General features: G+C 43.0%; 1 protein-coding gene across 3 annotated transcripts in view; it reads left to right on the top strand.

Moving 5' to 3' along the window:
- Positions 1 to 23050, top strand: part of sema5ba (sema domain, seven thrombospondin repeats (type 1 and type 1-like), transmembrane domain (TM) and short cytoplasmic domain, (semaphorin) 5Ba) — a 149219-nt gene that overhangs the window by 104676 nt on the left and 21493 nt on the right. For all 3 annotated transcript variants that reach the window (XM_028393413.1, XM_028393414.1, XM_028393412.1), the window contains 4 exons: positions 6677 to 6962; positions 16302 to 16437; positions 17529 to 17736; positions 17823 to 18030. In XM_028393413.1, the coding sequence (XP_028249214.1) occupies positions 6677 to 6962; positions 16302 to 16437; positions 17529 to 17736; positions 17823 to 18030 (838 nt within the window). The remainder of the gene's footprint in view (positions 1 to 6676; positions 6963 to 16301; positions 16438 to 17528; positions 17737 to 17822; positions 18031 to 23050) is intronic.

The raw sequence follows: 23050 nt of genomic DNA, 5'->3' as shown, positions 1-23050 counted from the left end.
ACACACAAATTTAACCCTTAGAACCCTAAGCAGTGTTTCTTGTCTGTCACTGTGGAAGAATTCACACACCCCTACACAAGTCAACACAGTTATACATGTACGTTATAAAGTTGCAGTCCTGCTGGCAGGTATCTGAGTATCTAATAAAATTCACGTACAGTAAAGTGAAACTTTCAGATTGATTGTTTTGACTCCAAACATTTGGGAGAATACAGGTTAAAGGTCTGATACTCTGAGCCACAGCTTTGTTAGCCTTTCACAGGGTCAGTGTTTTACATCAGGTGTGAGAAATCTTATCTGATTGGCTGCAAAGCCTTGCTGGATTTTCCCAAATAATCCACACAAGGTGGTTAAATCTTAGAGTTCTGGTGCCAAACAACCTTTGAGCATTCCTGCTGTTTCTTCAAACATTCTTTCTCGGCCCGCCTCGGCCAAGTCTGCACTTTTCCTTCCAACACAATCGGCTCTCTTGTTACAGCAGATCAATCAGACAGGGCTGTTTTTCTTTCAAAGGATCACAAAGACTGTTTTGGTTTGAGGATGTGTGTGTGTGTGTGGAGCACACAGCACAGGTTAGTCACAGGAATTGATGGGATTTATGAAATGGTGGAGGATGGTGAAATGCTGTCAATCCTGCTGGTGTCGGTGTCAATCTGCACGCTGCTGACGCTGGGCCTTTTCCTGTGAACACATCCTTACTGCAGCAGAAACAGAGACGGACCTTCCACTGAAACAGGCCGCCATGGCGCTGCTTTGATATGCAGATTCGTGGAGCTATAGAGGAGATATACAGGAAGGAGTTATTTTAAGCATCTGTAGCTCTGGAAGTAAAGGTCAGAATTTTCTGTCTCTGAGACAAAGTGAGACGACTAAAGACCAAGTCATGTTCAGCATGTGCGGACGGAAAGTCAGTTTAATGCGCTGCGATGGCGTCTGTTTCTGAAGGATTATGGGAATTCAGCCAATCAGATGGCTACACTAGTATGTAGTCTTCCAAGTCAGCAGTTTTTTGCATGATGGGGCTTTGTGTAGCTCATATGCTGATTAAAGGTTGAGGGGATGACCGCAGCTCAGTGAAATCATTAGTTTCTCCAGTTTTTTCGCTGCATGTGCAAAGTTGAAGAACCAACATCAACACAGACAAACACAGCCTACACTTCAGCTACAACATGTGAACATACGACTTTGTAGAGTTTGAGAGTTTTCAAGAAACGTGCCTTGCTTTGATTTTGGATGGCTGAGAATCTTCATCGACATACATACAGCTTTAATCTCTACCAGCTCAGTACCAGGCCATGCTAAACCTTTTGCACACTCTGTGGTGGTTGCTCTGCCTCTGCCCGTTGTGCAAAAGTGAAGCCAAAATATTTTGCCTACAGGTGCTGCCATTTGGAAGAAGTTGCAATCTTGTCTGCTCAGTAAAAGTTGCATCGTCACTCATCCACTTCTACATCGAGCCACCAGATCATCATCATTGGCTACTGAACATGACGTTACTTCAGCGTTTTTAGCCAACAATAACTAATTAGATGCAAACGTAACACCTAAACACAGGTCAGTGTGATAAAAACAAGCAACTAAGAAACCATACATCATCTCAGAGTGCTTCTAGTCTTTAGTTGGATCCATGTCTCATCCTCTATCATGGAGGAATCGGTGTGTATGATCTATACTACAGGGCCAGCCTGGTGGGGAAATCCAGATGTGTTGGCCTCATTATTGGTCAGCTGTAATGGCATCCATCTTTATTCTGTCTCTGCTTTGTATATTTACTCCAGCAGACTGTGACACCCTATCAATGGTTTGTATCTCCTCACATAACCTCTCCTTTAAATAAGCATCGGTTTTGTTTTTGCTGGTGCTGTTCAAACACCTTGACGGACTTAGACAGGATTATATCACACAGACTCCTGCAGGAGGTCTTTTTATTGATCAGTATGAAGGATGATCAGCTCTCTGAGGATAATATCTACTTCTAGCCTTGTCTTGAAACTAGCTATTTTGTCTCCGTGGTTCAAATGGCAAATTCTTGGAATTAATAATGACATCAAATGAAGAAAAGCTACACAACTGAGATGTTGGAATAGCTCAACATTTTCTGCTTGATAAATAGCTAGTTAACTTTTCTTTGACTACAGCATCAATCACTTACATAATGAACAAATATGCACATATGTTTGGCCAGCTGCATTATGATGAAGAGTTTGCCAGAATAAAAGAGAAGCCAGAACCAGAAGAGTAAGAATGAGAAGATGGAGTACAGGCGGAGGCAGAGAGAGTGAAGGTGTGGCTGTGATAGAGAGTTGTTGGACAGAGAGAAGGATGAGAGAGCAGCAGAGAAGATAGACTGAGGAGTCAGTGAGCGATGTAATTATTCCTCACAGCAGGTTGGGGGTGAAATTACATCACACAGCATGCTGCACACCCTGTGCGTGCATGCAAGCCGGTGTGTATGTATTTATATTGTATGCATGTGCTTCTGTGGGTGAGAGAGAAAGAGCAGCAGAATGTAGATGGTGTGCTCATCAGCATATTCACGGCTGTCTCACATGCTCCCCTCCTCTCCAGCGGTCAAAGCGTGCCCTCAGCTTCATGGCTGATTCTGCGAGATCTATGGAGCCGCGTTCCCGCTGGATTCAGGGTGTGAATGAAAATCTCATTTCCAGCTCTGAGCCGCTCCAGTTCAGGAGAACTGAAGGCAGAGGAAGGGGGTCCTGGATCTAATCAATCTGTTCCCTTATTGGATTGGTAGCCTGCCAGGTGCTGACCAACTGTTTCCCATCATGCATCTGAATGTCACAGGAGCTACAGAGTGAAATAATCCAAACAATGCGAGGTTCTCTCATTCCCCTGCAGACGTTGAATATGAAACTAAATATTTATTTATATGACTCGCTTCCAAGCACTTCTCAGCTTTCACATAAAGTGTGTCTTGGCACATAAAACATCCCTCTGTATAATCATGCTAATGCACACCAGCACAACCTTAAACTTTTCATGCAGATAATTTGCATCAGAAAAATATTGTTTCTAGTATAACAATAAATTCTGCCATGATTACAATGAAAGGAAAACTTCGTGCTGAATACTCTGCTGTTGCGGTTTTTCCTACAATAGCTGCTCCTGGCAGACGGAGCCCAGCATCAGTCCAGGTCGAGCACTCTGTTACAGCTCATTGGCATAAACTGCTTCTTTTATCCTCCACGCTCAGTGGCTCATTTATCAGCTGCTCATCTGCCAGCTGACCTGTGACATCCAATCACACTCATACAACAGATTCTGCTTCCTGTGTCTCTGCTGATGTCTTCATGGCTACATGAAGCTTACAGTCGCAGCGCTAATAATGCAGCAGTCTGTATCACAGGCTCAAGGTCCTGTCACCCAAAGAGGTCTGTGAGGGCACAGTGGCACCTTCATCCGACTGCTGAATTCAAATATGGCAGACAGAAAGCTGGTCACCATCCCCACACAGGAGACCACTGATATTATTCCAGAATGGAGAAGGGCGTGATCAGAGGCAGTTTCAGCATGTTAAAGAACAGCCTGCCATTTCAGAGGCAGATCCAGCACCGTGGCCACACATGAGACTTGCATCCACCACTTCCAGCCAGACACCAAAGAATAATAACACCCAGAGATACCTGCATTAAGGTGATGGCCTCTGTGCTGCTGGTGGAGAAGGGTTGCACAGTTTCAGGGGACGCTGATCTCTGAGTCAGAGATGCTCCTCTACCAGGACAGTCCTCATCATCAACCATCACCCCACTCCTGATTTGTCCTCTTTGACCCACACCTCTTACTTCTAAATCAGTGGTCCCCATTTTGACAGATAATGACATCATTATTGATGCATCCCACTTTCTGGAAGTCCAAGACACTGACCTGTGTGAACCACTGTTGCTGGTTTTAATGTGTAAAATTAGGACTGATTTATCCCTCCTATGCCTCGCATTGCCTGAGGAGCAATGTGTTGTTTTAACTTTGCAAAACGAATTAGTGCACGAACATGTTTTGGAGGAGATGGCGCTGAAAAAATTTTACTCACTCGGTCTTGTAATTTCTTTAACAGATGCTCACCATCATCCAGAACAAGACAAATGAACAACTAATCCAATTAAAAAAGTAAACCAAAATACAGAAGCTACAGTGAGAAGCAAACTCAGAATTAATACAAACTAAATAAGACAAAAGGGTGAATCAGACCATCTGTCCATGCTCCACATCAGCACATGACTTCTTACATTCTTCCTGCACTCTCTCTCTCTCTCTGCATATTAATCAGTGCTGGTCTTTCTGTGTTTGATCTGAAGCATCATGCAATGTTACTGATGGCAGCTTCACTCCTCCAGCACCCAACCAGCTTGCCAGATTGAACAATCTGTTTACCACTCAGCAGGGAACGGAAATATAAAAAAACATAAAGCTCTCCGCTCATCACATGCGCTGCCCACGCAGCGTCGTTACTGTTTAGCAGAATCCGTCAGCTCCACCTGCCCTTTAGCTGACACACGTACAGTATGCATAAACACAGGTATGTAAACACAGAACCGCTTCAACACACACATTTCCCTTTTACATTACACTGCTGATTTATGCATATGGACGACTTCACATGGCTTTTAGCTGCCGGCAAATGTTATCTCCTCAGCTGTAGTAGTTGTAGTCAGGCGTGACACAACCCGCTTGTTCATCTGCATGCTTATTAGCACCCATTAGCTGTTTGAATGAGATCTCAGCTTTAGAGAAACCAACATTTAGGTGTTACACGTTATGATAAATATGCTGGGGGGGGTTCTTATGACCTTTTCTGCCTGTTACGCTTTCGATTTGAACTACAGACTGTGGTCATAAGGACCTCCGCTTCATTAAATAGATGAGTTGATTAGATGGCCCGCTAAATTAACCATCTCTCCACATGGGTGCAGAGTAACTTGGATTATCTGCGTGTGAGGTCTTCTCTGAGCTGCTGATTGTGTTTTTTTGTACCCCACAGCTGCCTTTTTTCCCCCCAACATGTGAATTAGAAGGCTGCTGTCGCTGTGTGGGCAGGAGTTTTGTCTCTTCCTGTTCAGGTTTAAAAGTCCTGAAAGCCTCCTGAGGCACATTCCATCATGGCTGTGTGACTGTGTTTGTAATACCAGTGTCTTGTTTTGTTGTTGTTGTTGTGCATGTATCCGTGCAAATTATCTGTTCTATTCTTCCGTCTTGTGTTTTGTGTTTTGTGTCTGATATCACTTACGATAAATGGGTCCCAGTGGAGAAGTGAAGCGACAGCAGCAGTGGCTTTCTCTGCACACTGAGCAGCATCATCTGGGGGATTGGGGGGTGGAGGGATGGGAGGGGGGGTTTAGTGGAAAACAAATCTTCAGAGAGAGAGAAAGCCACAATCAGCTTGGTGTCACAACAGCAGCGTGGGTGTTTGTTAAAGGCTCCGTCTCAATCTACATCTTATTATTATCGTTGGCCTTAGCTATGGTTTTATTGTTTCTGTGGAATATATATTTATTCAAATTAAACATTAATGTCAGCTTAATATTCACAAATTCTGCAACTTTCACAATCAACATGTTGTTAGACACTAAACAACTGGAAGTGCTTTTTGTTTGTAACATGCATGTAAAATTACCAGGATATTTCCAACCATAAAGAAGCACTGGACATGTAGACATGTTACTTCCATATGTTCACTTGTAAAACAAGTCATTGTTTTCCATATATAGTGGCATGCAAAGGATTCAGAGGGATAAAAATCTTCAATACTGAGCAAACATTTGCTCAATTAGCTGCAACATGTTCATGCAAAGCCATTGTCATCAAGTTATCTATGACTAATACTACGACTGGCCCATTGACTGATTGTTTCTACTGTTGTCAGCCTGTCAGAAACTTGGTCAGGAGTCCTTTTTGTGGCATGATTGTAGACATTTCTAAGCCAGACTTCTATTACTTTTATCTCTAGTAATCATTGATAATCAAATGCATGGGGAAATAAGGTACAAAAAAAATCCTTTGATGTCTGTTTTCATGCATTTTTAGTGGCTGTGAGTGATACGAATACACTGGGGCATCATGGCACATGATGACTAGTGATGACGAATTCATCAGGAATTTAGATGAACTGATCCTTTAAGCCACTCAAAAGCTTCTTTTTTTTTAATGTCAAAGCCCCATGTGGACGTTAAATCAGCTTCCATCGTTGCATTTCAGACTAATGTGTTGGACCATTTTTTTTCCCCGCCTGCTCACAGCCATGAATTAGTATTCATTGATGAGTCATGTGTTTGCAAAGCTCGACAGTAACATCCCTGTTATTCAGTCCCCTTTACCTGATAAACCCACCCAGCAGGGAGGACCATTAATCATTCGCTGTGTCACCCGAGGCAATAAAAGCAGCGGGCTGTCCAGTTAAACAGACATAGCTTCATGGATTTACCATCAAAACATCAGACAGATTTATTCGTCACCATTTGTTATCTTCCTGCTCTGCATTTGACATTGAGGCTCTTCTTCCAGAGGATTTTTAGCAGGAGAGCGGAACAGCCGAAGTGTTTATTGTAATCGATAATAAGAAGGGGTCAAAGCGACTCCATATAGAAGATAAATGGTGAAAATATTTCTGTTTCTCTGGCATCAACATAATGAGGCGCTCTCTCCCTCCCTCCCTCCTGTCCTGCAGAGCCCCACTTCATCTCAGCCTACGACATCGGCCTCTTCACCTTTTTCTTCCTGAGGGAGAACGCGGTGGAGCACGACTGCGGCAAGACGGTCTATTCCCGCGTGGCTCGAGTTTGCAAGAACGACATCGGTGGGCGGTTTCTCCTAGAGGACACCTGGACCACGTTCATGAAGGCCAGGCTTAACTGCTCCCGCTCTGGCGAGATCCCCTTCTACTACAACGAGCTGCAGAGCACATTCTACCTGCCCGAACAAGACCTAATCTACGGCATCTTCACGACCAATGTGTGAGTAAACACAAATGGGGTGTATCGCAGCAGCTGTTGCGTGGGAGGATGCAGTCATAGGGTTTCTGGTGAAAGGTTGCCAGAAATGTGTTGCATTCAGCCATCTTGACACATTTCTTTGAGCAGAATTGATGCCAAATATGTAGGATGCTGCACCACCGATAAGGCGAGTTCTGAGGGTGAATCATCCACTTTGACACAATTATTCTAAACCCTGGTTCCACAGAATTGGGAGTGGAAATTGCTTTTTTAGCATGAAAAATAATTTTATCTGCAGCTAATCCGGTTACCATAATTACAGCACTCAAGGTGAAACTGAGATTTTATGGTATTTTTAGGATTTTTTTGTGCACTAAACATAATGCCAGCTCCAACTTTGACTAAAAAAAGTGGGTTGGTTGATATTATATAGTAAAAGTTCTCATTCAAAAAAATGATATGATAAATAAAACAAGCGTACTGTAACACATCTCCATGAAATGCTTCTTAACATTGCCCTCGCTGTTGCACAGAAAGGATGAACAAACTAAAACAAGCAGCAGCTGTGCAGCACCAACAAGAATTTCTTTTAATTTAGCGCTAAAATTTTATCATTTCATTGGATTTGTTATTCCACCTGTATAGAAACAGAGTTTTCCAGAGTTTGGAGCCTCCCTGGTGCTTCTTATGATCAGTGTGGCTGCATGCAGCTCTCAGCTGTCTCTGCTGTTTGATTGCACCAGGTGGGGGGGGGGGTCACACACTGAGAACACATTTGTGTACTTAGAGGTCTTGTTGTGTCTTTTGAGTGTGGTCAGCTTATCTGACACTGCAGGTTAGAAAAAGGAAGATTCAGTCCTATCAGGTAGATTAAATAAATATGAACGATCCCTTTTATATCTGACTTCTTTTGTCAAAATCTAATGAAATCCCTCTTGGCCAAGTAAATATCTCTTTTTTAAAAGCATAATGCTATGAAATTATGGGCACTATATTTCTACTAATTCCACTTGCAGGGCAGTTTACAAATTTGAGACCCGGGTGAGCCAGAAATCCAAAAACTAAACAAACAAGAGCAATAAAACACACAAAACAAACAAACAAAAGTACACACAAAATGAGATATGGAACAGAAAAGGAACCAACCGGAATAAAGAACTCAGAACCCACTGAAACACGGGAGAACATGGGAGCAAACACAAGAACAACACAGGACAAAGTGACGACAGCGAGCACAGGAAGAGTAGCAAGACACAGGTGAGAACAATGAGGGCGGGGCAGGTAATCAACAGGAGGAGGCAAGAAAGAAAGAAGCTCTAGCCCTGCTCTGGGTTCCACTTGCAGAGCCACTAATGTAAGTGGTAAATGTACAATAAGAATGAAAGGATTAGTTCAACAAAAGTTTGAGTGACCTGCTGCACCAGATCACCTCCTCTCACCCTGTAGTGCACACTCTGGACAGGAAGTGGCTGCACATGACGAGATGCAGCCTGTTGACACCCCTCAGCTCGTCTCACAGCGCAAATAAAAGCCAAATTATGCAGGTGTAAGATAACAAGGGAACGGGGATAGGAACAGAGGGAGAAGCAGATAAAACTCATGATCAGTGTAGCACAAATCTGAAAGCACCAGACCCCCCTGTCACGCCTAAGTCATGCTAAACACTTCCAGTGCAGCAAGTGCTGTCCTGAACTGTGTGTGCGTGTGAAGTGTGTGTGAGGAGGCACAGTCGTTGGTATTCAGATGTATTCTGTGTTCTGTCAGGGGAGAAGTTGAATCCTGCCTCTCACCTTCTGCTCTCTCACCTGTTAAGCTGCTGGTATTTGACACTACATGGCTGCTTCCCATCAGCCTGCAGCCATTTTTAGTGATGGATGGAGAAGGAGAGGGAGAGTGTGAAGTGGTGGAGAGACCAAAGAAATAAAAAGAGAGAGAGAGAGAGAGGAGATTTGGACAAAGGAGAGAAAAGAGAAGAGGTAATGAGAAAAATCACAGAGCTCCGAGCTTTTGTCTTTCTTTTATTGTCTCCTCCTTCCTCTCAGAAGCGATTCGTCGGTCCTCCTTCCAAAACTGCTTCCCTCACCGGGGTTGGATATGTTAATGCAATCACCACAAACACTGTCTCCATCTGTCTGGCCTAAATTGAACAGGCTCACAGCTGCTCCCAGGAGTTTGGGGCTGTAAAACAGAACAGGAAGAGTTGGAACTGAGTACTTATCCTCTCTGTCTGCTCCCAATCTGGGCTGGGTCTCATTACTGTGAAGTGACCTCTGCTTTCTGGTCATGTGTTAATGATGGAGATGACATGTTTGTGGTTCAGCCTTCAGATTTTTATTTCGTCAGGAACAACTCCGGTAACCCTTCATGGGAGATAATGTGCTCTCTGTCTTATTTTAGTGTAAAGTGAAGATTTTGGGTTTTTAGAGGTCAGGTGACCTCCGGCCTTTGGTGTCCTAGTGCCAAGTGCACCGGTGGACAACCTTGTGCTTGAACATGGTGTTCGTTATGGGCAGACCGTGACCAGCACAGAAGTCCAATAACAAGACACCACTCGGGTTCAGATCTGGGAGGCTGTTCCTCCCAATCACGCCTCTCCAGGTGTTACTGTCCCCCAGCAAGATGACAGAGTCTCCAGTCGGGGCACCATCCAGCACCCCTCCCGGAGACTGTAGAAAGGTCTGGTACTCTACACTGCTGTTCCACAGTGAGGGACCTCTCCCAGGCCCGAAGGCGCAGGGAGGTGACTCCAACACACGGCAGCTAAGCTATGTGTTGGAACAATGTGTTTGTGTTTGCACATATTTGTTTTGCCAGGTCTGTGCTACCGATCATTACAAAAGCTGAAAACAGCTGTTGATCTGTAAAAAGTCTTTAAAAGACTTTAAAAGAATATTGTGTGTGCGTAGGATACACAGTCCTGTTAACACTAAGCCACTATGTATGTATATATATATATATATATATATATATATATATTTGGACATATATATATATATATATATATATTTGGACATATATATATATATATATATATATATATATATATATATATATATATATATATATATATATATATATATATGGGACAGGTAGAATGCAGGTAGAAAGCCATATTTAATCACAAGAAAAACAATAATCCAATCATTGCCTCAGCCTTACTTCCAATAAGGAGAGGTGAGAAAGGGAAAAAAAATTACCTCGACATGCACCAGCCAGCAGAGCCTGTGGAGGCGTTATGTAAGGGAGGTTTTAGCACTCCATCAGAATAAGGACACTTAAGACCTCCGAGTACAGCCAGGTCTTTTAATTAACTCGGGGTCCTTATTGGCAGGGTCCTTCTGTCGTGGGTAACATTCTCCTGCTGAGGTGTCTAACCTGCCATTACTAACTAATTATGAGCCTCCTTATCTATTTCTAGGTGGCTTCATTGACCTGCTCCACTTTATCGGTTCTTAGAAGGTCTCATATCGGAGAGGTCTGAGACAAATGGCCCATTAATTGATTAGAAGAGAGTTATAATTATAGGTGATTTCTTTTAAAAAGTCATTCACCAGGCAAAACGTGAGAAACTGTGACACTTTTATCACGTTAAACGTTCAACATTTTGACGTTTGTGGCTGCTTCAATTAAATACGTTAGAGGAAAACTTGAGATCAGCCAAACACACAGACAGATTCTTAAATTCTGTATGTCTGCTGTTCTGCTCAGTTACACCAGTTTTATTCAGTCTGGAAAAAGAAATCGGACTAATCTGAGCTTCAGGGCAGGATTAAGAACAGAGATGTCGTCTTTGTGATAAATGTTGATGAGATTGATTTAGCTATAAGAGTAGCTGAAAGGGGCCTTTTAATGGCTGCAAAGTATAGAGCTCCAAGGGAGCTATAGAAAGAAAAATACAATTATAGGCACATTTTATGATATTGAATGCTCAAAACGTATGCTCATGTTGACCCTTTGTCTTCACTGTGTTAAATAAACTTAAATTAACTTCACAAAGTGGCAATACTGCAACACTCTTTGGGGATAATTGTATTGTCTAAAAATTGGTCTGTGGTGCAGTTTATGCAAGCAGTGCATTGTTAAGCACACAAACGATGGTTGGAAACAGAGGTTTGCATGATGTTGTGTGGAGTTTCTGTTTGTTTACTTCATGTGCTGCACACAACTCAGAGATCGGACCGATCTGGAGCAAATACATGTTGAAAATCACTGGACTTACTGCAGAGACATGTTGGAGGAGATGCAGTGTGTAAACAGTGAACTTACCAAAGCAGAAAGAGGTTAATTTATATGCCTGCCCAGCCACTTGAACATTACATAATATCATGTGCCAAATGTTGGACTGTTTGTTGTCTGTTATTAGCTCCAAATATATAATAACATGAGCCACTCCGTTAAGTAGCTAAAGTGGAGGAAATGCTTTGCTCCCAGGATGACCCATCACAGTTGCTGCAAATTGGTTTGCAGCAACAGTGCACTTTGTGAACACACAGACGCACATTACATTGTAGCTCATCGTTTACCAGTTGGAGTTAAGAGTTGTTGTTTTTTAGTGTGTGTTCATGCAGTGAATCTTTTTTTGTGAATACTTTTAAGTTTTCTACCTTCCTCACCCAACGCAACTTCAGTTTCTGTGTCTTGGCCAAGGACATTTCAGGATGTGCGGGGCTGAAATTGATTCACCGGCTTTCTGATTATTGTTGAGCTGCAGGCTCTGTGGAGGTAGAGCTGAAGCAAGCAGGTGTACTTTATTTTATATGAACAACTTAACCAAAATCTGGTAAAAAGTTGTTCTAAAAATTGGAACACATTGTCTTCTGCGTGTAGGTGGACTTGATATTTGGGTATGGCTGCTTTACCTTCATCCAAACACTTCTGTTAGCAATAAAAATAACTAACATTAATGCTAATTGGCTAATGCCATATTATCAGGTGGCGTAATAAGGATCCTTGTGGTCCATATCATCACAACTTTAATGCAGTATATGTGCCGCCACCTTTGGGTGCCAGAATCCTTCCTGCCTGTAGAAAATATGTCAGACTCTGAGGGGGATCAGATTTGACGTGCTGGATAAATCATATGCTGGGCAGCCAAGTGAAGCAAACCCCATAACTGAACCATATCTCTGATTTTACACAATGTTCTCTTCCCATCACGTCGCTGACATCAAATCTACCTTGGAATGAACTGTGATCCTCCTGCAGCTGAAGCCTGGGCCTGATCTGAATACAGCTGTAAACATGCCGCTGCCTGTTCTTTGCTTTCCCACAGCGTTTATATATATAGTTAAAATAACTCAAATATCTTCATTATGATAGCTCACATTTAGGTTTTTTATGCACCCCGCTGAGCCGGTGGCATTGCTTTATTGTTGAGCGTAGGTGTTGCTGACTCAGTCTGCCTCTAAATGTGACGGTTTTGGGCCAAAGCTGTTGCTTTTGTTGTGCTGTGTAAAAATATGTATGGATAATCCTGGCAGCCGCTGTTCAATCTCTGGTCCCTGCAGCCATGTAGCTCTGCTGAGTGGGCCCTTTTTTTTTTTCCTTTTTCTGCTGTGATGCAGGTATTCACTGAGGTTGAAACATTGGCCTTAATGTAGTTTCAGCTGTTCCCTGTTTTTTTTCCTCCTCTCCCCTTACGTAAAATGAGGTTAGGTGCATTAGCTAAAAAACCTGAGGATTCAGCCTCTGCTGTCTCTGAACTGATGTGTGTAAACAAAGCGTGTGCAAAAGTCTCGTCAGAGTGCACGTTAAAAGTAGCCAGATACATGAAGATATTTAAATTATTAGAAAACAGATTATAGGGAGACAAAAAGCTGTAATATGACCCATTATGTAATCAACAGCTGGATCATTAGCACAAATATCTTGCAGCACCACATCCACCTGCACCGTCCAGCCTTAGAAGATAAGCTGATCCACTGAGATGCATATCAGCTGAGTGTGTGTTTACCAGACAGACCGACCGGTGTGCTGATCTGTCCTGATCGTGTCCTGCAAACAGTCAGGAGTTTATTAGCTTTCTCTAAACTGAGCTACACAGCCAGCTCAGAGCTGACCGCACATCCACAGCCGTGCATCCTCTTTGTGCCACCTGACACCGGTGAATTAAGTTTTCATTTCCTTAAAGAGGAGCCTTTCCTATACTGGCAACACAACTGTGTGTAACTAATATAGTTCAGGGAAACAGCTGGCCCTGCAGTTTCTCCGCACACAGCAGTAAACAGTGACAATGCTGAGGACTATTTTCAGCTGTGGATTAATTCACGTTGGATCCTCTAATGAGGACCACGTGTGTGTGTGTGTGTGTGTGTGTGTGTGTGTGTGTGTGTGTGTGTTGATTGTAATATCAGAATGGTTGTGCTCACAGAGGTTGAAGATAAGACGCAGTGCTCGGTGGATAAATTCAGTAATTTTGCTGACAATGGGAAAAATCTCAGCAGGCGTATTCTTTATTTAAAACCAACGCAGCATGTTAGCATAGCAGGTTTATATAAATAGACACAGTGTCGGGTAACTGTTATGTAATATTAATGAGTGAGTGGTGTTTTATCTGCCGAGAGGTGAGGCATTTTAACTGCTGCAGTTTTACTAATAAAAAAAAATCTCTGTCTGTGATAATTAAGCATAAACGTCTACTTTAAAGTCATAAATGAATTTTAAAAATTGCTGTAACAAACAGTACATGAGTCTGATACATTCTACTTGTATTTCAAAGGTATATCGTGCCGCAGATGGGGACTTATTATGATGCTTATTATCTTATCTATATTTTTTGTAAATTGAGCCGCTTGAACATACACAACAGGACTAAAATCAATATTTAATGTCTTTGTGAATGTTAATGTGTGTATTGTAGGGATAGAAAAGCACACAACTGAATTCTAACACAGCCAATATTGCTGTGAATATTGCTGATAAACATTCATGTTTTTACTTAAAGTTTGATGTATGAGTTGTTTGTAGCTGAGTGTTTTGAAATTATAGCATTGCTACCTTTACTTAGAGAGAAAATTGTAGTGGTTGTCCAGTCGGTGTTGATGGTAATTGTGGTCTCTGCATGTGTACATGCTGTGTTTTTTTTATGCTCGCACAGCTGTTGCTGCAGCAGGATGCAACAATCTGAAACAATCTTAAACACTTCGTAGCTCTTTAGATAAAACAGTGATGTCACTGGTTCCCAGAAGAACAGATTTTGAGACACAGCCGGCATTCAAGTACAGATCTAAAGTATCTAATTACCTTGTGCAGAATCTTCTGTATCTAAAATTACAACTTTTTCACACACTGCTGGATGTCTGCAGAACGTGATGAAACATCTCTGAACGTTTGATCTGTGGTAAAAGAGACAAAGAAAGACGGAGAGACAGTCGGCTTCCTCCTGAGGTCCCGTTGAGTCTCCATCTCTGTACTTTCACGTCTTATTCTGTACATGAAGACACAGACGGCGAGGCGAAAGCTCAAGGATGGAACAATTGGGTAAAACAAGCCCATGTCTGAGAGGACAACCAGCAAAGAGACGAGGCTGCTGGAGTGAGATGAATCACTGAAGAAGTGACTTCACTCATAATGGCAGTAATCATGGCAGAGCTGGGCCTCAGAGAGCTGCAGCAAACAGCACAGCAGATGTCAGACAGCTTTTCAATCACTTTCCCAGGCTTTTTAAAGTAGACTCAAAACATATGGGTCACATCCATTAGTGCAACAGACTGTATTGCTTTCACTTTGCTCTGCTCTCTTGCCATTATTAGTACCAACACTGTCAAAGTGGAGCTAATCTGGACAGTGTCAGGATTTCAGCCGCAGGATTAGGCTCTAATACACACTGCAGCCACAACACAGCCACAAACACACTGTTCAGCATCCTGCTACGTCCCACTGTGTGTTTGTTTGTGTGGACTGTTGTGGCTTCCCGTCAGTGACTGCAGCTCATTTGTGTGTGGGTTTTTTTCTCCAGTCGAGGGTTTTGGTTACTGCCAGCTCACCACAGCACTCACCCTGTGCCTCGGCCTTCCTGCCGCTCTCGTCTCCTCCGCAGCCATCCAAAAGAAAATCGGGAAAAAGTGCTGTTACTGAAGTCTGGAGGCTGTTTCTCCTCAGTAGCCTGTGAGTCAGTCAATGAGCCACCTGTTTGGCTTCCCCTGACGTTTAGCCAGAACTCATTTGGAGCTATGTGGCTCTTTGGCACGGCGCAGTAATGACAGAACACATTAGTCATCTCACAGACCTGAACTGGATCTCAGAGGAAGCAGAATTCAGAAGAAAAACCAACACAAGAAATCATAAATCTCTCAAATGGGCTTAGAATTATGGATGAGTAGTAATTAAAAGACTATTTTAAATGATTTTTTATGTCGAGAGAAAGAATCTGAAGAAATGCAAGCTACAAGTTTTAAATTATATCGATCGTCAATGACTGATGTTTTCTATGTGTGTATGACGACACCTAATTAATCCAGACTCCTGGGGCTCTCCTGGTACTGAATTAGCTCACTTGCTGTTTGCACATTACAGCTAACATAACGTTACAAACACCAGGTCCGTGTAGTGTTGCTAGGTGGCTAACGTGTTCGTTTTTCTAACCAATCAATCACGCAATTAACAGGGCAATATGAAGGCCCATCAGCGTTACATCTCCATACAAATCCTTCTCTGAAGTTCTGCTGAAGTGCTGCTCACTCAGCGCCTCCTGTTCCGACATTTTCTCCCTGTTTTTTTTTTTTTTTTATCTCTATCTTCCCCCTATAATGTTATCGCTCTCTATCTGCTAACTGGAGGGGTTTATCAGCATCCTTCAATCCACGCCAAAGCAGCAGGCTACGTTGTAAAAAGTTTCAGAGTGTAGTCCTGTGTGTTTGGAAAAGGATGGAAGAGAAGAAGCAGTCAGCAGCAGGCTGACTGCTTAGGAAACTCATTACCTCACAGCACATTATGGCATATGGCATATACAGAGCATCACGATAATAACTTGTCTCACATTGCCAGTTTAGCTGGGTTTACTCTCATATGTTGTACACCTGTGAGGCAGCTCTGTGTTTGTGTGTGTGTGTGTGCACATAATCTCTGCTTCCTATATCCCACTTCCAGCTTAATACTGTCCCCATTCACTGTGCAGCGCTGATAGCATAGCTTAGCCTGCAGCCAAAGCAAACCAGACATGTAGCGGCTATTTAGTGCAGGTATAAATGATAGGACTCCCATTAAGAGGATGGAACATGTTGCAGAATGGCTTTAGTGCACATCTGGATGCTGCTGATTTCTGATACGCCTTCATCTACTGCCAACGTTTCAACTTATTGTTGAAAATAACGTTTATTTTTCCCTCTCTCCCTCTCTCTCTCTCTCTCTCTCTGTATAAAGCAACAGCATTGCAGCCTCGGCAGTGTGTGCCTTCAACCTGAGCGCCATCACCCAGGCTTTCAACGGGCCCTTCCGCTCCCAGGAGAACCCCCGCTCCACCTGGCTTCCCACACCCAACCCCATCCACAACTTCCAGGTTAGTTTCACCTAATAGAATCATAAACAACAGCCCAAAGTCTCAGCCAAAAGTTATACATTTATCTCATACAATACATCATTCATTGAATAAAAAGCTCCTCCACTGTAAATCCAATTTGGAAGAATTTAAAACACTTCCAAGTGAAGGTCATCCTCTGTTCCAACAAACACATTTCCTACTATAAAACACTGGAAGGGACTGTTCTCTGTCTGGTCTTGGGCTGCATCCTTTGAAGGAATGTGTCCTTCAGAGGGGAGACCTTTGCAGACTGCTGAATTTTCTACAAAAATCCAACCATTACCAGCACACAATGAATTCTGGGATAGGCTGGGTCCCAAAGGATCCAACCATTGCATCCTTTGTTACCCTGTTTAGAGAAGGATTTCGATCTGGACGTCTTTAAAAGCAGCTTTCAAAGGATGCAGGCTCTGAATTCAGACACTAGTCCACTGTCAGCAGCAGTGTAACAAGAGCTGTGCGTTACATCTCCTACTTTAAGCCACAAACTTTACGGTTTTACCTTGTCAATGAATATGTGGATAGTTTATTACACTTTGGAAACGCTGCAAAAAAAAAAGGAGAGTGTCCATACAATAAGAGAAAAGTGATGCTCTAATAATATAGATATCATAAAACGTATGAAATGGAAAGGAAAAAAATACCACCTACAGCTGCAAACATCAAACCAAAATGGAATCTACCAACAAATCAATCTTTCATTTTGAGTCTGGGAGCCGGAACAGAAGCAGCAATCCACAGCTAAGCTCTGCCACCAAAACAAAGCTTTTCAGAAAGCTGTCATTTCATATTTCTTCTTCAGTGTCTCATTCAGCGGCGGCGCTCAGACTGCAGACACATCACAATCACTCTCTTTTCACCCTCCAAAAGTTGCAATTGCTGAGAGTAGAATTAAGAATCAGAACAATTTAGCCATATTGATTTGGCGAGTACAAGGACTGGTAATAATAAATAATTTACACAAACATCAAAACAAGTTTTTTTTTTTTTTTTTACCTTTGCTGCCTTTTTTTGTTTGTTTTCATCTTTCATCTCAAACTTCCACGTCCTGCTCTCCTTCTGTTCTGTAGTGTGGTACTATAAATGACGAGGGTCCCAATGAGGGTTTGACGGAGCGAAGCCTGCAGGACGCTCAGCGGCTTTACCTCATGAACGACGTGGTCCAGCCGGAGTCTGTGGATCCACTGGTCATGCAGGATGACGTCCGCTTCTCAAACTTAGTCGTGGATATTGTTCAGGGAATGGACACCCTCTACCATGTCATGTATATCAGCACAGGTCAGCAGATTAAAAAAAAACAAAAAACAAAGATTAACAATCAGAAAAGTGTGTAATAATTTAACTGATATGTCTTCTCAAATCAGAATATGGCACCATCCTGAAGGCACTGGCTACACCTAACAAGAACCTGCAGGGTTGTTACCTGGAGGAGATGGAGCTCTTCCCACCAGGTGTGCGGGAACCCATCCTGAGCCTGCAGATCCTGCACAGTGACCGGTCTCTCTTTGTCGGGCTCCAAAACAGAGTTCTGAAGATCCCACTGGAGAGGTGCTCCACCTACAAAACAGAGACGTGAGTGCAGGATAAAATCCTAATACCAGTGATCAGATGATTTGGTTTCTTTGGTTAGAACGTTGGAGAAGGTTTGAGGAAGTAGACATGAGTCCTGATAGGGAATCCAAGCTATTAAACTGCAGTGGATGGAGTTAGAGCCTGGTGGCTTGGAGGGACCTCACTGGTCCAACACATTTGATAAGGCCAAACTAAACGTCTTAACATGAGCTACAGCAGTCTTCACTTCTTAAAAGCCGTTGTGTGTCATACACTGTGTATGTTTTATTGTTCATTTTATGCTTTTTGGCAGTGGACTCATTCTAACCTGGTTGGTCCACTGCTGAAGGCAATTATCTGCCCTCAACTAGGATTAATGTTTGCTAGACCTCGCCAGTAATCATTAAAGTCCTTATGGAAGCAGACAAATGGCTGGGGCAGTATCTGCTCTCTGGTGGAAATTAATTTGTTGTGCTTTTGCAGTGATGAAGGTCTGCATAATACAGAGAGAGCACTGTTCTCTTGGCTTTTGTTTGTGTTTCTGAATCAGAGGATAAACAAAATGTGTGCGTGTGTGTGTGAGAAGCTACCTCACACACTGCCAGAAAAGTTCCTCTACAGGCATGTTTTTGTGAGAGAGAGAGAGACACACACAAAGAGAGAGAGAGAAAGAGAGAGAGAGAGAAGCTGCCATCTCCAGCTTCAGCGTTATTCATGTGAAACTCTGTCTCGAGGGGAGAAAAGCTCACTGGCTGTTTGTCCAGCCTTCTGTATCTCATCAGTGCTCTCAATCAGGGTCCTCAACTGGCCACCTCGGTTCTTCAAAGTCAGCTTCATTTTAGCATACAAATGGCTTGATGTTTTTCCTGCTCCGTGTGTGTGTGTGTGTGTGTGTGTGTCTTACACAGAGCCGTCTGCTTGCTGTGATTTGTGTGTGTGTGGGTTGGTGCTTGGATGAGTTCTCCTATGCGAGCTGCATGATGAGTCAGCTCGCTATTTCTACTAAATCCAAACTCCAAGACACATGGGAGCCGACACACAGCACACACACACACACACATTAAATACAATGTGGGTGAGATGTACAAGCTGAGAGTCACAGACACAGAAAGCAACGGGAAGAAAAGTAGAGCCTATTTAAGACACAGTGGGACAAAATGATGGACGAAGTGAGCTCCAAGGACAGGAGAGGAAGGAGATGTAGGACGGGCTGCCCTTAATCCAGTTTGCGATGCTGTGCTCACCTCTGTGGCTCACTCACACACATATTAACCCGTCAGTCAGTGTGACACCTGTGCTCAAGCATGTAGAAAAAGGCAGAAAGGTTAATGATCAGGGATGTCCTCAGCTGTTAATTCAGAGCCTACAGTAAGATGTTTAAATCCCCTGTTTTGTTTAACCAGCTATTTAACCAAGTAGCAAATCCCATTTTTAACAAATGGCCATTTGTATCTCATCCAAATGTTACCAGCTCGAGGTTTGAAAAGGGGCTGCACGAGTGTATTATCAGGATTTTCTACAGTGCATTGTGAGCAGCGAAGAATGAGTTCTAAACCAGAGAACAAAGTTTGAAAAGGAAGAATATCCCACGAGACTGACAGCGCGTATTGTTGCTGCTCCGACTGTCCCGCTGAAGCAGCACAGATTAGCACTTGCTGCTTCAATCTAAGACATCTTTTGAAGCCAAACTAAATTCACAACACATCAGTTCCCTCAGATATGCAAACGGAAGCAGGTCACAGAGTGTGTTTGTTTTTACATATTCAAGGACAAATCTAAAGAATCACAGCAGACAAACAGACACTTCTGGATTAGAAGTGAGCTGAGTTTGTTAATACACTTCAGAAATCCAGCTTCGCTCTAACACCTGGTCCCAGGGTGAAGATCTGTGAAGGGGTGACAGGTCAGAGTCAGGTGAAAATAACATACAGGATTTGATAGGAAAGGAATATTTAAGATATGCAAGGAAAAGCTTTCTGTTACTCCATAACCTGACTGAAGCAGAGGTCGGCTCTGGTCTTGCTCGAACTATTTTTCCTTCCTTCTTTCTTTCTTTCTTTCTTTCTTTCTTTCTTTGTGAGCCACCTTCTGTCTGAGCGATGTGAGGAAAGAAAAAAAAAACACCCACCTGCCATTCTCCTCTCCATTCTGCTCTGAACAAACGCCTCGTCTCAATAGGCTGAATGAATTTCCGTCTAATTCTTCTGCGTTGTGTGCGGTCGTTCCCTTTTTCATTCAAGCCATATATCCATTCACACACACACACACACGGCTAACAGCTGAGTATTGTCAGATGGTTTAAAAGCTAACTGCAGCCACGCATTCTTGCTTTTCACTCTCACTTAATGCGTATGCAGTGAAGTATGGGGCAGCACTGAGGTGTCTCATCTCAGTGACAGTGAAGGTAAGACGTCACCTCAGATTGGAATGATTAGCTTTGTTAGGAAATATCCAGCTGCTGGGAGGATAATGGAGGGACTGCGGCTGGGAAATAGGAAAAACACAGAAAATGCTGACTCTTGCCGGTCTGAAAACTCAATTACATTTAAGTGCCTTTAATGTTTAGTTTTTCTTTGTCATTGATCCGTATTGGTGACTCTGGCCAGCCTGACGGCATCATCATCTTTAACTCGAGTGCTTTTTCGTTAAACCTTTTTCACTGCCGGTGATTTGTATCCTCTCAGTGAAAACTCACAAATTCTGCAGCCTGTGTGTGTACATGTCTGTGTGTGTGTGTGTTTGTCCTCTATTTGTGGTAATTATATTTGACCTGGCCAATTGGCACCCCTGGCTAACAGCACACAGCTCCTATCTCTCTATCTCACTCTGTTAGTGAAGTGATTTATTTTGGCCGCAGCCATGTGCAAGCTTAGTTGCAGCGTAGCATCCATCAGGTCTCCCCCCCCATGCTTTCACTGAGGGAAGGAAAAGGCAGACTATGCTGCCAAATACAGGATGATACCAGTAGTAGTGTTGGAGTGCCTGCACCTCAGACAAAAAAAACAGCCCTCCTAAAAGAAGAAGCACTTTTTTTTCAAACCTGAAGGTGTCAGACAGAAAAAGCGGGAGATTATTTTTTTCACTTTTTTCACAGCTGCTGTGGAGGAAAAAGAGGAAGAATACAGGAAACAAAAATAGCAATCAGAGGGAGAAAACGCTGAATAAGTGATGAGGATAATGTTGAGAGTGAAATGGAACAAATCAGGCGTTCTGTATTCCTCCAATAAAACCACATCTGCTTATACAAACAATATGTTTTATTACAAGAGGAACAATTGCCCTGTTGCTGCCGGTGAGAGCTAGATTTCCGCCTGAAGGGCTTTGTGTGTGTATGTGATTAGCAGTGACCTAGCGGCAAGCATGGAGCTGCGGAGGCTCGGCAGGATGTTTAAACACCACGTCAGGAAACCACTAAGTGGTCATTGAGGAAACCCGCCGACCATTAGCATCTCTGATAGAGTCTCTGCTTGTGTGCAGCTGCTTGTTAAAGTCAGTATATATTACATGTTGATGTATGTTCCCTATAGCGTGCCTTAGACGTTGTCTGCCTCGGTGATGTGGAGCTTACAGCCCTGGTCCCCCCAGCAAACCCAATTTAGCGTCAGCCATGGCTGCCAGCCTGTCAGCAGGCCTCTAGAGCTCAGTGCTGCTAAGCCTGTATGACCAATCAGAGGAACACTTCACCAGCCAGAGGACTGAGGGAGATGGTTGTTCACACTGTGGATGTATTTATTACTGCCCCACAATGCTGTTACTTTTATTACAGGCTTTGTTCTGGCCGAGCCTCGGTGTAATCATTCTGCTCTCTGTCTGTATTACTTTCTCATCCAAAAGGAGGAGGAGGAGGAGGAGGAGCAGCTCCTTTTTTTAGCCTTGATTTGGACCAGAAGTGTCTTAACCTCCACCCCACTGATAGTTTTAATCTTGTGCTCAAAACATTGAAAAAAAATAATAATTATGGAGATTTTTGTGGAGTCGTGCAGAATCTGTACTCCCAACTGTGTATTTCTGCAGCTCAGCAAGAAAAATAATCCATATCGAATTTCCAAAAACAAACGTTCATGCATATTATACAAATCAGTGTTCAGAATCAGAAGAACCTCTAGAGTTCAGGGCAGGAGAGTTATTAGATCCTGCAGTGTTGAATAAAATGCGACCATAGATTCAACTATTTGTAATTGTGTTGGCTGCAAGGTCGATTCAAGTTCACACAATCAGACCAGCTGGACACAGGCGTCGTGGTAGTCATGATAATTACATGTCAATTCTGTGTGTATACTTCATGTTAGACTGAAGGGTTAATAAAGATTTAGCCCCACTTAGCCTGGCCTGAACCAGGTCAGTTTCTCTGCCAGACTAACTAAGCTTGAGCTCAAATTGTTTTTTTTTAGAACCTGAATCAACTGTCAACAAGACTAATTGACTAATGAGCCGGGCTTATTTGGGTAAATTCCCTCATGTGCTTCCCTCTCTGCATGCTGCTTCGCCATCGGTGGTTTGTCTCCTCTGGGGCCGAAGCAAGATTAAGGGTCCGTGTCCACAGGCAGCTGCTGGAAGAAACCATAACCTCATTTTCAGAGCACTGAGATTTGCTAGAAGATGGTTACAGAGAAAACCTGCATAGTTCTTTTAGAACCAAGAGGGCAGGTTTTAAAGAAAATACGTCTAATAATCATTGGTTTGTTAGGGGTCATTCCATCCAATCAGATGGCTTCTTGTAGTCACTATCAGTCTGAAACACCCATGACTTTCCTGCAGTCATGTATTTATTCAATATTTCTTGCCCTCCGTCTCCTTCTCTTGTCCTTTCCTCCCTATCATTTCTCTTCTTACTCGCCGAGGGACGAACGCTGTACAGGACAAGAAGGATTTATTTTGGCAGACAGCCATCTCAGTTTTGTTTTCCTGATCTGTTGTTTGTTTGGTTTGGTTTTTTTTCCTGAACACCCAGAACCATCACTCTCCAGCCTGGCTCCAACTGGGCCTAATTGGATGTATTAGCGCTGAGTGCTAGCAGGAGTTCTCTGTGTTTCTGATCCAT

Source organism: Parambassis ranga, chromosome 21 (genome assembly GCF_900634625.1).
Source record: "Parambassis ranga chromosome 21, fParRan2.1, whole genome shotgun sequence".
Taxonomy (NCBI): domain Eukaryota; kingdom Metazoa; phylum Chordata; class Actinopteri; family Ambassidae; genus Parambassis; species Parambassis ranga.
The sequence above is the reverse complement of the archived record's forward strand: the minus strand, read 5'-3'. Positions and strand labels throughout refer to the sequence as shown.